This window comes from Salvelinus sp. IW2-2015, linkage group LG11, assembly GCF_002910315.2.
Source record: "Salvelinus sp. IW2-2015 linkage group LG11, ASM291031v2, whole genome shotgun sequence".
Lineage (NCBI taxonomy): Eukaryota > Metazoa > Chordata > Actinopteri > Salmoniformes > Salmonidae > Salvelinus > Salvelinus sp. IW2-2015.
The window spans coordinates 15,083,606-15,100,446 of NC_036851.1; the positions used below are offsets into that span (position 1 = coordinate 15,083,606).

The 16,841-nt window shown below is 40.6% G+C and overlaps 2 protein-coding genes across 2 annotated transcripts in view; both read right to left on the reverse strand.

Moving 5' to 3' along the window:
* The window catches only part of LOC111970568 (metabotropic glutamate receptor 6-like), a 46,890-nt gene extending 38,133 nt beyond the window's left edge, over positions 1–8,757 (reverse strand). The window contains exons 1-2 of the mRNA XM_070445551.1: positions 8,303–8,757; positions 6,543–7,153 (exon numbers count right to left, since the gene is read on the reverse strand). Coding sequence (XP_070301652.1) covers positions 6,543–7,085 — 543 coding nt within the window. The 5' untranslated portion in view covers positions 7,086–7,153; positions 8,303–8,757. The remainder of the gene's footprint in view (positions 1–6,542; positions 7,154–8,302) is intronic.
* A 384-nt stretch (positions 8,758–9,141) lies between these two features.
* LOC111969865 (catechol O-methyltransferase B) overlaps positions 9,142–16,841 on the reverse strand; it is a 9,219-nt gene continuing 1,519 nt past the window's right edge. The window contains exons 2-6 of the mRNA XM_070445818.1: positions 15,864–15,889; positions 12,811–12,928; positions 10,546–10,739; positions 10,264–10,395; positions 9,142–9,877 (exon numbers count right to left, since the gene is read on the reverse strand). Of these exons, the coding sequence (XP_070301919.1) occupies positions 9,695–9,877; positions 10,264–10,395; positions 10,546–10,739; positions 12,811–12,928; positions 15,864–15,889 (653 nt within the window). The 3' untranslated portion in view covers positions 9,142–9,694. The remainder of the gene's footprint in view (positions 9,878–10,263; positions 10,396–10,545; positions 10,740–12,810; positions 12,929–15,863; positions 15,890–16,841) is intronic.

Genomic DNA, 16,841 nt, shown 5'->3' on the forward strand with positions numbered 1-16,841 from the left:
GCATCCCTAGCCGCGTCCTCAGAGCATGAGCAGACCAGCTGGTTAGTGTGTTTACGGGCATATTCAATCTCTCCCTATCCCAGTCTGCTGTCCCCACATGCTTCAATATGGCCACCATTGTTCCTYTGCCCAAGAAGGCAKAGGTAAATTAACTTAATAACTATCGCCCCGTAGCACTCACCTCTGTCAACATGAAGTGCTTTGATAGACTAGTCAAGGATCATATCACCTCTACCTTACCTGCCACCCTAGACTCACTTCAATTTGCTTACTGCCCCAATAGATCCACAGACTATCCAATCGCCATCACTCTGCACACTGCCCTATCCCACCTGGACAAGAGGAATACCTACGTAAGAATGCTGTTRATTGACWARAGCTCAGCGTTCAACACCATAGTACCCTCCAAGCTCATCATTAAGAGGCCCTGGGTCTGAACCCCATCCTGTGCGACTGGGTCCTGGAGTTCCTGACGGGCCACCGACAGGTGGTGAAGGTAGGAAACATCACCTCCATTCCGCTGATCCTCAACACTGGGGCCCCACAAGGGTGCGTGCTTAGCCCCCTCCTGTACTCCCTGTTCACCCATGACTGCGTGGCCAAGCACGCCTCCATCTCAATCATCAAGTTTGCAGACGACACAACAGMAGTGGGCTTGATTACCAACGATGACAAGACAGCCTACAGGAAGGAGGTGAGGGCTCTGGGAGTGTGGTGCCTGGAAAACAACCTCTCACTCAATGTCAACAAAACAAAGGAGATGATCGGGGACTTCAGGAAACAGCAGAGGGTGCTCCCCCCTATCTACATCTACGAGACTGAGGTGGAGAAGGTGAAAAGCTTCAAGTTCCTTGGCGTACACATCACTGACAAACTGAAATGGACCACCCACACAGACAGTGGCGAGGTCAGTACAGGTGCATCAAAGCTGGGACCGAGAGACTGAAAAACAGCTTCTATCTCAAGGCCATCAGACTGTTAAACAGCCATCACTAGCACATTAGAGGCTGCTGCCTATAGGCATAGACTAGGAATCACTGGCCACTTTAAGGAATGGAACACTAGTCACTTTAATAATGTTTACATATCTGGCATTACTCATCTCATATGTATATACTGTATTCTATACTATTCTACGATATCTTAGTCACTTAATAATGTTTACATATCTTGCATTACTCATCTCATATGTATATACTGCTGTTTTCTATACTATTCTACTGTATCTTAGTCCGTTCCGCTCTGACATCGCTCGTCCATATGTATATATTCTTATTAATTCATTCCTACTTAGATTTGTYTGTATTGGGTATATGTTGTGTAATTTGTTAGATATTACTTGTTAGATATTACTGCACTGTRGGAGCTAGAAGCACAAACATTTCGCGACACCCGCAATAACATCTGCTAATCACGTGTATGTGACCAATAAAATTTGATTTGATGATTCGATCTTAGTCCTGTATTGACACATTGCCTGTTTGATGGTTCGTCGGAGGGCATAGCGGGATTTCTTATTTCTTATTATTTCTTCTTCTTCCGTGTTAGAGTCCCGCTCCTTGAAAGCGGCAGCTCTACCCTTTAGCTCAGTGCGGATGTTGTCTGTGATCCATGGCTTCTGGTTGGGGTATGTACGTACAGTCACTGTGAGGACGACGTCATCGATACACTTATTGATGAAGCCAGTGACTGATGTGATGTACTCCTTAATGCCATTGGAAGAATCCCGGAACATATCTGTGCTAGTCTGTGCATATCTGTGCTAGTCTGTGCTAACAAAACAGTCCTGTACCTTAGCATCTGCTTCATCTGACCCCTTTTTTATTGACCGAGTCACTGGTGCTTCCTGCTTTAATTTTTGCTTGTAAGCAGGAATCAGGAGAATAGAATTATGGTCAGATTTGCCAAATGGAGGGCGAGGGAGAGCTTTGTACGCGTCTCTGTGGGGAGTAAAGGTGGTCTAGAGTTTTTTCCCTTCCGGTTGCACATTTAACATGCTGATAGAAATTAGGTAAAACAGATTAAAGTTTCCCTGCATTAAAGTCCCCGGCCACTAGGAACGCTGCCTCTGGATGAGTATTTTCCTGTTTGGTTATGGCAGTATACAGCTCATTGAGTGCGTCTTAGTGACAGCATCGGTCTGTTGTGGTATGTAGACAGCTACGAAAAATACAGATAGTGTGGTCTACAGCTTATCATGAGATACTCTACCTCAGGCGAGCAAAACCTTGAGACTTCCTTAGATATCGTGCAGCAGCTGTTGTTTACAGATATACATAGACCGCACCCCTTGTCTTACCAGAGGCTGCTGTTCTATCCTGCCAATGCAGTGTGTAACCTACCAGCTGTATGTTAATCATGTCGTTGTTCAGCCATGACTCGGTGAAAAATAAGATATTACAGTTTTTTATGACCCGTTGGTAGGATATACATGCTTTTAGCTCATCCAATTTATTATCCAGCYATTGTGCGTTGGCCAGTAGTTCGGATGGCAAGGGCAGATTAGCCACTCGTTGGCGGATCCTCACAAGGCACCCCGATCTCTTTCCGCGATATCTTTTCCGTCTCTTTCTCCTGCGAATAACGGGGATGAGGGCCTGTTCGAGTGTCTGGAGTATATCCCTCTCGTTCGACTCATTAAAAATTAATTATTTGTCCAGTTCAAAGTTAGTAATCGCTGTTCTGATTTCCAGAAGCTCTTTTTGGTCATAGACGGTAGCAGCAACATTATGTACAAAATAAGTTACAAAAAATGTGAAAAAACTAACAAAATTGCACGGTTGGTTAAGAGCCCATGAAACGGCAGCCATCCTCTCCGGCTCCATCTTACTTGCGACAATTGTGTACAGATCCTTGCGACATGGGYCCGTACATTATCATGCTGAAACATGAGGTGATGGCGGCACGACAATGGGTCTCAGGATCTCGTCACAGTATCTCTGTGCATTCAAATTGCCATCGATAAAATGCAATTGTGTTTGTTGTCCGTAGCTTATGCCTGCCCATACCACAACCCAATCCACCACCATGGGGCACTCTGTTCACAACGTTGACATCAGCAAACCTCTCGCCCACACGACGCCACACATTCTGTTAGCCATCTGCCCAGTACAGTTGAAACCGGGATTCATCCGAGAAGAGCCTACTTCTCCAGTGTGCCAGTGMGCATCGAAGGTGAGCATTTYCCCACTGAAGTTGGTTATGATACCGAACTGCAGTCAGGTAAAGACCCTGGTGACAATGACAAGCACYCAGATGAGCTTTCCTGAGATGGTTTCTGACAGTTTGTGCAGKAATTCTTTGGTTGTGCAAAKCCACAGTTTCTTCAGCTGTCCAGGTGGCTCGTCTCAGATGATCCCAATAGTGAAGAAGCTGAATGTGGAGGTCCTGGGCTGGCATAGTTACACGTGGTCTGCTGTTGTGAGACCGGTTGGACSTACTGCCAAATTCTCTAAAATGACTTTYGAGGCGGCTTATGATAGAGAAATGAACATGCAATTATCTGGCAACAGCTATGGTTGACAGTCAGTATGCCAATRGCACATTCCCTCAAAACTTGAGACATCTGTGGCATTGTGTTGTGTGACAAAATTGCACATAATAGAGCGGCTTTTATTGTCCCCAGCTCAAGGTGCACCTGTGTAATGATCATGCTTCAGCTTCTTGATATGCCATACCTGTCAGGTGGATGGATTATTTTGGTAAAGGAGAAATGCTCACTAACAGGGATGTAAACAAATTTGTGTACAACGTTTTAAACAAATATGCTTTTTGTGTGTATGAAAAATGTCTGGGATCTTTTATTTCAGATCATGAAACATGGGACCAACACTTTACATGTTGCGTTTATATTTTTGTTCAGTGTATGTGAAAATATGTGAAAGTGTTTGCTATTGGACTGAATGTAAATATATACTTTTACATAATCTATACAGCTAAAAACAACAATGGCATTGGCATTGAGGTTAAGAACGTGTACTATATKAATTTACCTAATTTTGCTAYCCGTTACTTTGGACAAAAACGTCAGTATTGATTAATGCTTTTTATATAAAAACTACATCTTAAAATTACAGCGCAATGAGCAAACTCTGAATTTTCAATTAATCTTAAMTAATCACAGCAAATCCTACGATTAACTTGATTGCATGTGAAAATCCATGTGGAACTTCACATGTCCTAAAACCACGTGTCTGACTCATGTGAAAGATATATAAATATATATTGTGMTTTTTTTACGTGTCATTTGTCACTTGTGTCCAAAAGCCACATATGTTTTCCATAATATTGTCTTAGCACATTTGGTTCTTTGGAAGTTATGGGAAAATATGTTTTTGGTTTCACATTGGTTGGGGGAACTAAATAATAAGTTTCCTGCAAACACATTTCTTTTTTATTGTGAAACAGCATGATTGAGATTCAAACCTATAATCTTCTGGTCTCTATTCTGTGGAATTAGTCCACTTCACCACCAGAATAGAGCTACCATGCCATGTTTTCTTACGCATGCAAAGCTGTTTATTTTAGTTTATTCAAACTAGAGGATAGACAGAGTTTTGTTGATGCTGAGAAAGGAATGTATATGTTTTTATATAACATTCTTAGAACGTTCTCTGAACGTTATTAAAGTTTTCTTGTGTTTTTTTATGGATAGTTTTCTTAACGTTCTCTGAACAATTTGAGAACATGACTTTAAAATAGAACAATGAAGAAACCTGTAGGAAACATTATGCTGAAGTACTGAAATTCCCACAGAAGAACATTATTTCTTAACATTCTTGGWACAATGAGAACATGACTTTAAATAGAARCATGTGGAAACATTATGCTGAAGTACTGAAATTCTGAAGTACTGTTGTTTCTTAATATTTCTTAATGTTCTTAATGTTGTTTCTAAATGTTCTCTAAACTACAGGACCAGTCAAAAGTTTGGACACCCCTACTCATTCAAGTATCTTTCTTTKTTTTTTACTATTTTCTACATTGTTGAAWAATAGTGAAGACATAAAAACTATGAAATAACACATATGGAATCATGTAGTATCCAAAAAAGTTATAAACAATTCAAAATATATTTTATATTTGAGATTCTTCAAAGTAGCCACCCTTTGCCATGATGACAGCATTGAGGTGCAGTAAATTGCTGATTTCTGAGGCTGGTAAATCTAATGAACTTATCCTCTGCAGCAGAGGTAACTCTTGGTCTTCCTTTCCTGTGGCGGTCCTCACGAGAGGCAGTTTTATCATTGTGCTTGATGGTTTTTGCTGCACTTGAAGAAACTTTCAAAGTTGTTGACATTTTCCAGATTGACTGACATTCATGCCTTAAAGCAGGGATGGGCAATTCCAGTCCTCGAGGGCCTGAATGGTGTCACAGTTTTGCCCCAGACCCAGCTAACACACCTGACTCCAATAATCKCCTAATCATGATCTTCAGTTTAGAATGCAATTTGATTAATCAGCTGTGTTTGCTAGGGATGGAGAAAAAGTGTGACACCAATCAGGCCCTCGAGGACTAGAGTTGCCCACCCCTGCATTAAAGTAATGATGGACTGTCGTTTCTCTTTGCTTATTTGAGCTGTTCTTGCCATAATARGGACTTGGTCTTTTACCAAATATGTCTATCTTCTGTATACTACCCCTACCTTGTCACAGCACAACTGATTGGTTCAAACGCATGAAGGAAAGAAATTCCACAAATAAACTTTTGACAAGACACACCTGTTAATTCAAATTCATTACAGGTGACTACCTCATGAAGCTGGTTGAGAGAATGCTAAGAGTGTGCAAAGCTGTCTTCAAGACAAAGGGTGGCTACTTTGAAGAAACTAAAATCTAAAATATATTTTCATCTGTTTAACACTTTTTTGGTTACTACATGATTCCTTATGTGTTATTTCATAGTTTTGGTGTCTTCACTATTATTCTACAATGTAGAAAATTGTAAAAAGAAATAAAACCCTTGAATGAGTAGGCGTGTGCAAACTTGCATGGGTAAAATCACTGTGGAAGCTAAGCCCCCCCCCCACAAAAAACAACATATTACAACTTACATGTTGTGATAACTGCGTTGTTTGCATTAAAGGGATGACACACACACTGTCATTTCACTCTGAAAACTCTCAAAGGGAAACGCTGTCGTAATACCTTTCATGACAGGTACTACAATACTATAGTAACAATGGTGAACTTTTAACTTTTAAGGCACAGCTGTTAATTGAAATGCATTCCAGATAACTACCTCATGAAGCTGGTTGAGGGTGTGCAAAGCTGTCATCAAGACAAAGGGTGGCTACTTGAAACAATCTGAAATATATTTTGATGATCTGTTTAACACTTTTTTGTGTTACTACTATTTTACAGTGTAAAACATTTTTTTAAATTAAGGAAAAACCCATGAATGAGGAGGTGTGTCCAAACTTTTGACTGGTACTGTATATTAACTCTGATGAAGAAAATGTAAGTGTGTGAAGATGAGAATTCAGCATGGGATTATAGTATAGGGGGGGGCTAAAAATGCACAGCACAGGAAGGAGTCTCACCGCAAAGAGTCTCAGCACGTTGGCCACCATGATGGACACAGAGCTGCCTGATGCTCCGATTACTCCCACCACCCTCTCTGGTTTGCGAATAATGGGTGGCTCATTGTTGGAGCAGCGCACGTCTGAGTTATCCTTCTGGATGAGGGCCTGGACGAAGGTGAGTGACTGCTCCAGAGCGTAGGTGTCTCTGGAGCAGGTGTCCAGGACCATGGCCCCCAGGGTGATGTTAGGCAGGAGGTCAGGGTCACTGTTGATCTGATCCAGCGCATACAGCATGGCCTCCATTCGGTGGATCCCCTTCTCCCTCTTGATCTCCCCACAGGGCACACCGGCAGGCCCACGGGAGTGCACTGGYAACAGGCCACCCAGGGTGATGTCCCCCTTGATCTTGATGGAGTGTGGTTGTGTGCCCTGCTGAGCCCATGACTCTGGACTTAGACCCAGAAACAGCATCCACAGTAACCTGAGCAATGTTGTTACATGGCATCCAAACAGTGGACCAAACCGACAACAGAACTGTGATGTGTGGCACTGTGATATCATGATTCTGGCCACCAAAGGTTCCTGTATCCAGTGTTAAAGTACCAGGCTTCTCCCTCTACATTTGATACCTGTGAACAGTAATGAGGACATGTTGGTCTTTGGTTTAAGTTCAGGTATAGCTTTTGTTACATCAATTTTAGACTAACACTGAGTGAATAAAATAACTGTTAATCATACAAATTGATCTGCAAGCGCTCTTACTATGACATCAGAAATTACTATACAGTATGTCTTGGCATCAATGGCATATTACCAAACATTATCATTCAAGCGGACAATATAGGACATGCCACTTCAGTTCTTCACCACAATCTCCAAATGGGTATAAAAATATGTGTCTGTGTCCGAGAAGATCTACTGCTTCTAGACTTAAACATAGTCACACTCAAACCCCACAGCAAAGAGTATTCTAAGTAAAGGGTATCMTCATGGAAAAGGTTGGACAAGTAAAACACAGCCAAGAGAGCAGCAAAGAGCATAGTGATAACATCTCATAAATATTGCACAAAGGCTAACATGGACAGATATGTGTTTTATGAATGTTTTTCATGTTCTGTAATAGTATTCAGGTTTAATGAAACATAAGGGAAACATAGGGGTGAGAAATATAATTAAGGGGCATGTTCAAGATACAAATTTGTGTTACACAAAGAACAAGTCTTATCCTGATTAATTTCATCCTGATATGAAGCTAAGAATATAAATATATACTGAAATATTTAGAGCTCAGTTTGACTGTCTATCCAGTTTCACTGTGTCATCCAATTCAGTTATAACACTATTGGAAATTGGTATATGATGTAAAAGATTTGGTTTAAGACAAATCCGACTAAAGATATTGAAATTACAAATATGATGTTCCACCGAGTAAGTTTAATTAAAGTTGTGTCTGTTCATGTTTTTTTGCAAAACAGAGTTTTATCTTAGTTGTATGATTATCATCCAACCATACATCATATTCTATCATTTGATGCAACATATCAATATTGTGCAAACAATGAAAAAACTGCGTTGGATACTGGCCTGAAGTTTACACAAATGATGCAATGCATTGAAATAGAGATATGCCTCACAGAGATTAAATGTTAAATACACAGTATGGGTAGCAAGCTTAACATGTATATGACACATATAATAAAAGAGTCAAATGTGACCTAGGTACTTAAAATCTGAAAAGAGGTTTATGGGTGTAATAAATATAAGAATTGACTGCTTACCTGAACATTCCATTTGGACCAGTCTTGATTTCATCCATCACTCCAACACTCCCAAACAGGTCTGTTCCCATATTCAATATGTGATGATGTTCAGTGCCAGATTCTTCATTGTTTTAGCAAAAAGTAAATCCATTAACATCTCAGATATTATATGTATTTTCTAAAAATAACTGGAATGGACTCAAATCCTTCAATAACATAACATTTGTTTTAGTTAGCAAAAAAGCATAGAACATTTTGGCTTTTGAGGCTTTAGTGTATAGCATCGTCTGAATCACGGAAAAGTAGAAAAAGCACAATATTATGCCACTGAGATTCTACAAATCACTGCCAAATCCCTTTAAAGTTCTCTCCCACTTGCACTCTGTTTATGTCACTGCCTCGCTCTCTGTGTAGAACCCTCTTCTCTCTCAGTGCACTAATGGGCACAGATTGAGATTATCATGCGGCCGGCTGTGAAGAAAGCCCTAGGTGGACTAGCCTTTATATTTGTATGCAGCTGTACTATATGTAGTACCCTCCCCCTTTTATGATGGAACTCCGTCACTTTGCCGGGGAGATTAGAAAGGCAGTGATATGAGAATACATTCTCATACACACCTGTAGAATATCATGTTCTAACAACTGAAACATGTTCAACTAAAACAATAGTGATTCACAATCACATGCAAATTATAAAGATGCATCTGTTTCTCTYCAGTATATACAAAATCATATTCTATAGCATCTCCAGGATCAGTCACATTAATCAGTACTGTTAATACCCGGCTTAAGGTGATATTTTAGTGATCTGTTTGATACCCATTGGATTTGATCAAATCAAAGATTTTGGTGCAACAGACCTTTCTCACAGAATCTTTAATAACTAAATGTAGACCTGATACAGATTCATAACAAAACATAAATCATTATTTACAGTTGCTAGATATGGTGTAAGATTTTAGTCCGTTTTCTGTCTGCCTACACCGGAAAGAAGACTATTCATGCTATGAAGATATGATGGGGCCACTTTGCAAGCTGCTTTTCAGTTGTTTGATTGGAATCTCTAAAAAGGCACACTACTGCCACCTAGTGTATTAGATCCATGTTTGACATCACACTACCGTAAWCCGGCGGCGGTAAAACTGACAGCACTAAATGTAACTGTTAAGACCTGACATTTTAACAATTTGCATAGCTAGATAGCATTGTGACAAAGTCAAAACACACAGAAATACTTTTCAAAGACATATTGGTTTACTCTAGATAAATTATACAGGGAAAGAAATGCTTAGCACAGTAAGTTACAGTATGTCATAACTCAGATATAAGGCAGCGCTTAGAATAGAAACAAACAAAWAATACATTACAAAGAGAGTTACAGTGTTTTAAAACAAGAGGTTCAATGTTTGGCTAGTACCCTAAGAACACAGACTTCTCCAAGCCGTCCTCTGCTTTGGTGTACTCCAGGTGGGATCTGTAGTACTGGCTGTTGTAGTGAGGGCTGTTGCGGACGTACTCCAGATAGTCAGGGGTTCCTGGACAGATTACATTGTCTGCCAGCAGCACTGTACCTTTCTGTATGAGACCACACTCCTAGAGAGAGAGGGATATAGGAAGAGATATAGTTGGGGGAATGGGAGAAAGAGAGGGAGATGGGAAGAGATAGAGTTGGAAGAATGGGAGAAAGAGAGGGAGATGGGAAGAGATAGAGTTGGAAGAATGGGAGAAAGAGAGGGAGATGGGAAGAGATAGAGTTGGAAGAATGGGAGAAAGAGAGGGAGATGGGAAGAGATAGAGTTGGAAGAATGGGAGAAAGAGAGGGAGATGGGAAGAGATAGAGTTGGAAGAATGGGAGAAAGAGGGAGAAAAGAGAGAATGACGTGTGTTTTGTGTTTTGATTATTCATATCGGTGTAAGAGTGTAGGACTATCAATGCTTCACTATAATCACAGGATGATCAGACTAGTTCTCTTACTTACCTCCAGCAGTTTTGTGTCAGGAAGGTAGCGCTCTTTCCAGTGGTCCAGGAAAACTAAGTCAAACGCCTGGACCCCGAAATGCTCCTTCATCCAAGGGATCCAGTCTCCTGAGGCTCCCTCCACTAGCTGCACCTGGACAACAGTAATGAGATCTCATCTAAGCTCCTGAGTTACAACTGACCCGTATCTTTTAACATCTACTACCCACCCATATTTACATGAATGTACATCACGTTCATCATCAGATGTATATTATATTAATCTATCCTAATCTCCTTTTACCTTATCTTCCAGTCCTGACCATTTGATGACTTGACGAGCAATGGCAGCATAATCTGGGTTGAACTCCAAGGTAATGACACAGGCTCCAGGGGGTAATAGGCGGGCTATGCGTACTGTTGAGTAGCCACAGTAAGTGCCTAACTCCAAGACAGTGACTGGACTCACTTCATTGACCACCGAGTCCAGAATGGAGCCTGTAATGAACACACAATATATAGACACACACACAAAGATGTGGACACAGTCAAGACCAGGCAGACATGTGGCCTGGGGTGGTCTAGAGGTCTAAGAACACATCCTGTATATACGGCTGCAACATGGGTTAATTCAATCCGACTGCTCTTTCAGCACTCTCCRCTACCTTTCACCTCTATCTATCCAATAAACATACAAAATATTTACTATATACTGTGTTTYTGTGTATATATATACAGTGGGGAGAACAAGTATTTGATACACTGCCGATTTTGCAGGTTTTCCTACTTACAAAGCATGTAGAGGTCTGTAATTTTTATCAGTAGGTAACTTCAACTGTGAGAGACGGAATCTAAAACAAAAATCCAGAAAATCACATTGTATGATTTTTAAGTAATTCATTTGCATTTTATTGCATGACATAAGTATTTGATACATCAGAAAAGCAGAACTTAATATTTGGTACAGAAACCTTTGCTTGCAATTAAAGAGATCATACGTTTCCTGTAGTTCTTGACCAGGTTTGCACACACTGCAGCAGGGGATTTTGGCCCACTCCTCCATACAGACCTTCTCCAGATTCCTTCAGGTTTCGGGGCTGTCGCTGGGCAATACGGACTTTCAGCTCCCTCCAAAGATTTTCTATTGGGTTCAGGTCTGGAGACTGGCTAGGCCACTCCAGGACCTTGAGATGCTTCTTACGGAGCCACTCCTTAGTTGCCCTGCTGTGTGTTTCGGGTCGTGTCATGCTGGAAGACTCAGCCACGGACCCATCTTCAATGCTCTTACTGAGGGAAGGAGGTTTGTTGGCCAAGATCTCGCGATACATGGCCCCATCCATCCTCCCCTCAATACGGTGCAGATCGTCCTGTCCCCTTTTGCAGAAAAGCATCCCCAAAGAATGATGTTTCCACCTCATGCTTCACGGTTGGGATGGTGTTCTTGGGGTTGTACTCATCTTCTTCTTCCTCCAAACATGGCGAGTGGAGTTTAGACCAAAAAGCTTATTTTTTGTCTCATCAGACCACATGACCTTCTCCATTCCTCCTCTGGATCATCCAGATGGTCATTGGCAAACTTCAGACAGGCCTGGACATGCGCTGGCTTGAGCAGGGGACCTTGCCTGCGCTGCAGGATTTTAATCCATGAACGGCGTAGTGTGTTACTAATGGTTTTTCTTTGAGACTGTGGTCCCAGCTCTCTTCAGGTCATTGACCAGGTCCTGCCGTGTAGTTCTGGGCTGATCCCTCACCTTCCTCATGGTCATTGATGCCCCAAGAGGTGAGATCTTGCTGGAGCCCAGACCGAGGGTGATTGACAGTCATCTTGAACTTCTTCCATTTCTAATACTTGCGCCAACAGGTGTTGCCTTTCCTCACCACGCTGCTGCCATTGTCCTGTAGCCCATCCAGCCTCTGTGCAGGTCTACAATTTTATTCCTGTGTTGTTACACAGCTCTCTGGTCTTGGCCATTTGTGGGAAGAGGTTGGAGTCTGGTTTTGATTGAGTTGTTGTGGACAGGTGTCTTTTATCAGGTAACGCGAGTTCCAAACAGGTTGCAAGTTAATACAGTAATGAGTGGAGAAGCAGGAGGGCTTCTGGGTTAAAGAAAAAACTAACAGGTCTGTGAGAGCCGTGAAATTTCTTACTGGTTGGTAGGTGATTCAATTGCTTTATGTCATGCCAATAAAATGCAAATGAATTACTTAAAATCATACAATGTGATTTTCTGGATTTTTGTTTTAGATTCCGCTCTCACAGTTGAAGTGTACCTATGAATAAAAATTCCAGACTCTACATGCTTTGTAAGTAGGAAAACCTGCAAAATCGGCAGTGTATCAAATACTTGTTCTCCCCACTGTATATTTATTATTTAGGTTTTAAATACCAGGCAGACTGATGATAGGATAAAGATCAATTAAAGACTTTTATTCTCATTTAGCTGGTTATCTGAGGCCACCCGATTTATAAAATGTATGCACACATAACTAAGTCGCTTTGGATAAAAGTGTCTGCTAAATGGCATTTATTATMATTATTAATAACCCATTCAAAGCACATGTAGAGTACCTTTCTCATCCCCCACATTCATGGCCCATTCTCTATGTCTGCAGAAGTGGTCGATGGCTGTGATCACACTCTGGGGGTCTCCTAAAGTGGCTTTCCTCTGCACTGCCTTCAGAATACGCTAGATATTTCAGAGGGYAAAATTACGGATGGTATTGTACCTATGATGATGCCTACATTACATTTAGTATTTACTATTTTATTAGGATCCAAATTAGCTGCTGCCTCTCTTCCTGGCGTCCAAACAAGAATAAAACGACARATCACAACAAAACGATAGTCTACTCTACATCATAAATAAAACAACACATCACACAATACATTGTGCACTATACACATTTACACTGGTCCACCATAACAAACGTACAATATAACATGTACAACATTACAACAATACAATATCACAAATACAATGTGTGGGTGTGTGTGCGTGCATCAGTGGCAATGGGTGTGTGCGCGTGTCTCTTCACAGTCCGCTATGTTTTATATATTTTTTTAAATCTGAATTTACTGCCAGCTTCAGTAACCTGATGTGGAAGAGTGTGACATGTAATTATGGCTCTATAGTACAGTACGTTTCSCAGCCTCTGTTCTGGACTTAGGGACTGTGAAGAGACCCCAGGTGGCATGTCTTATGGGGCATGTATGGGTGTCTGAGCTGTTTGTTAGATGTTTGAACAGACAGTTGGGTGCTTTCAACACGTCAATAGTTRTGACAAAGACAAGTAGTGATGCAGTTAATCTCTCGTCTACTTTGAGCCAGGAGAGATTGACATGCATGTTCTTGATATCAGCCCTCCGTGTACATTTAAGGGCCAGCTGTGCTGCTCTGTTCTGGGCCAACTGTAATTTGCCTATGTCCTTCTTTGCGGGACTTGACCATATATATATATATATATATATATATACACATATATAGTACCAGTCAAAAGTTTGGACACACCTGCTCATTCAAGGGTTTTTCTTTATTTTTACTATTTTCTACCTTGTAGATGTCACGATCGTGTGGAGGAGAGACGGACCAAAACGCAGCATGTGAAAAATAAGACATCTTTTTATTTGAAGAAGGAAAAACGAAGCAAAACACTTTACAAACTAACAAAACAACAAATGACCGTGAAGCTATAAACGTTAGTGCACACAAAAAGCAACAAACGTTCAACATAGACAATTACCCACAAACACCTAAAGCCTATGGCTACCTTAAATATGGCTCCCAATCAGAGACAACAATAACCAGCTGTCTCTGATTGAGAACCAAATCAGGCAACCATAGACTTTCCTAAACACCTACACTCAACCATAGACATACCTAGACACATACACTCAACACAAACCCATACACTACAACCAACACCCCCTATACCATATAATCACCCAAAACACACACATACCCCATGTCACACCCTGACCTAACTAAAATAATAAAGAAAACAAATAATACTAAGGCCAGGGCGTGACAGTAGAATAATAGTGAAGACATCGAAACTATGAAATAACACATGGAATCATGTGTTAGTAACCAAAAAAGTGTTAAACAAATTAAAATATATTTTAGATATTAGTTTCTTCAAAGTAGCCACCCTTTGCCTTGAAGACAGCTTTGCACACTCTTGGCATGCTGGTTAAGTGTTCCTTGAATTCGAAATAAATCACGACAGTGTCACCAGCAAAGCACCCCCACACCATCACACTTCCTCCTCCATGCTTCACGGTGGGAACCACACATGCGGAGATCATCCGTTCACCTACTCTGTGTCTCACAAAGACTGGAACCAAAAATCTCCAATTTGGACTCATCAGACCAAAGGACAGATTTCCACTGGTCTTATGTCCATTGCTCATTTTTCTTGGCCCAAGCAAGTCTATTCTTCTTATTGGTGTCCTATAGTAGTGGTTTCTTTGCAGCAATTCAACCATGAAGGCCTGATTCACGCAGTCTCCTCTGAACAGTTGATGTTGAGATGTGTCTGTTACTTGAACTCTGTAAAGCATTTATTTGGACAGCAATCTGAGGTGCAGTTAACTCTAATCAACTTATCCTCTGCAGCAGAGGTAACTCTGGGTCTTCCTTTCCTGTAGCGGTCTTCATGAGAGCCAGTTCCCTCATAGCACTTGATGGTTTTTGCGACTACACTTGAAGAAATGTTCGAAGTTCTTGAAATTTTCTGGATTGACTGACATTCGTGTCTTAAAATAATGATGGACTGTCGTTTCTCTTTGCTTATTTGAGCTGTTCTTGCCATAATACGGACTTGGTCTTTTACCAAATATGTCTATCTTCTGTACACTACCCCTACCTTGTCACAGCACCACTGATTGGTTCAAATGCATGTAGGAAAGAAATTCCACAAATAAACTTTTATCAAGGCACACCTGTTAATTGAAATTCATTACAGGTGACTACCTCATGAAGCTGGTTGAGAGAATGCTAAGAGTGTGCAAACTTTTGACTGGTACTGTAGGCTGTGTGTGTGTGTGTGGTGGTTGGGTGTGTGATATGTGTGTGTGTGTGTGTGTGTTGTGTGTGTGATGTGTGTTGTGTTTGTGTGTGTTGTTGTTATACAAGGTTATTAATCATAACTCACTGAACAGCATTTCTGAAATGAAGATGCACAATTTTACTAATTATTTTATATTCATTCTAGTAACTTATACCTTTTGCGTTTAGTGAAATTGGTTGCACCTTGATCAATTCAATTGAAATTGCATGCACTGCATAAAAAAAGGGATTTGTACCTAATATTTTAAAAGAAATTACCTTAGTTCCAGAGATTGGGTTTAATATTGTTAAACACTGTTGGATGCCTGAAATAATGTTATTTCCACAAATAAACTATCAAGGCACACCTGTTAATTGAAATTCATTACAGGTGACTACCTCATGAAGCTGGTTGAGAGAATGCTAAGAGTGTGCAAACTTTTGACTGGTACGGTAGGTCTATAACCTCTCATATAGATTAATATTAACTCATGCAAAATCAGTAGCAGTGCATGGGTAAAATCACTGTGGAAGCCAAGCCCCCCCCCCCCCCCAAACAAATATTACAACTTACATGTTGTGATAATTGCGTTGTTTGCACTAAAGGGATGACACACACACTGTCATTTCACTCTGAAAACTCTCAAGAACGCTGTCGTGAATACTTTCTGACAGGCTCTGGAAGAATCACATACTATAGTAAAATCGTGACCCAAAGACTGAACTATACATCGTTTGGAGAGTCCTTGGACGTGAAGTCCGGGTCATAGTGTTCCAGGCAGCATCACGGTGACATCATGCACAGTAGTCAGCTCTCCATGGATATGCATCAGCTGGGGATCACCAGCGGTAAAAAGAACAAAGAGGACAGCCGCTCCATGATAAACGAGAAAGAAGCAGTACAACATCCTAGAGAACACAAGAAGGGCTGTCAAAATGAATTCCTGTATATAAACTATTTCTAATTTATTATGAAGACGGATAATACACAATAAATAACCTAGACACTGTACCTATTTTAAAAGATTTGGAATACAGATATGCTCTTATAAACAACAAGAAATCTGGGTGATAGATAGAAAGAATACTTATGGAATCAATGCCACGTCCATCTGATCTTGTATCTCTCTTTTCATTCCTCCTTTTACTAGCTAATGAATGGTATTACTATGCAGCAGATTGAATCAAACACTATCCATCCTCTCATTATATTAACCCTGTTGTCATATCACTCATTACTCTCATCACTCTCATCCAATCTCTCAGAAGGGGAAATGTATTTTCATGCATTGGCACTTTATACTAATATTATCAACAAAACATCATGTCCATGGTGTTTCAAAATAATACTAATACATCAACTGGATATGAACAAAGTAACAAAACAATACAACAAGTTCTATTCATGAAGAGAAGACATAACAACCTAGCGCTCATATTGAAAATCAAAAACACCTTCTGAAAATGGTGGGTTGAGTTGAGAAAAAGTGCAAAAAGGGGATAAAACTAAGCCCTAAATCCACTACAAACAAATTATTTGCAGCATGGAGGC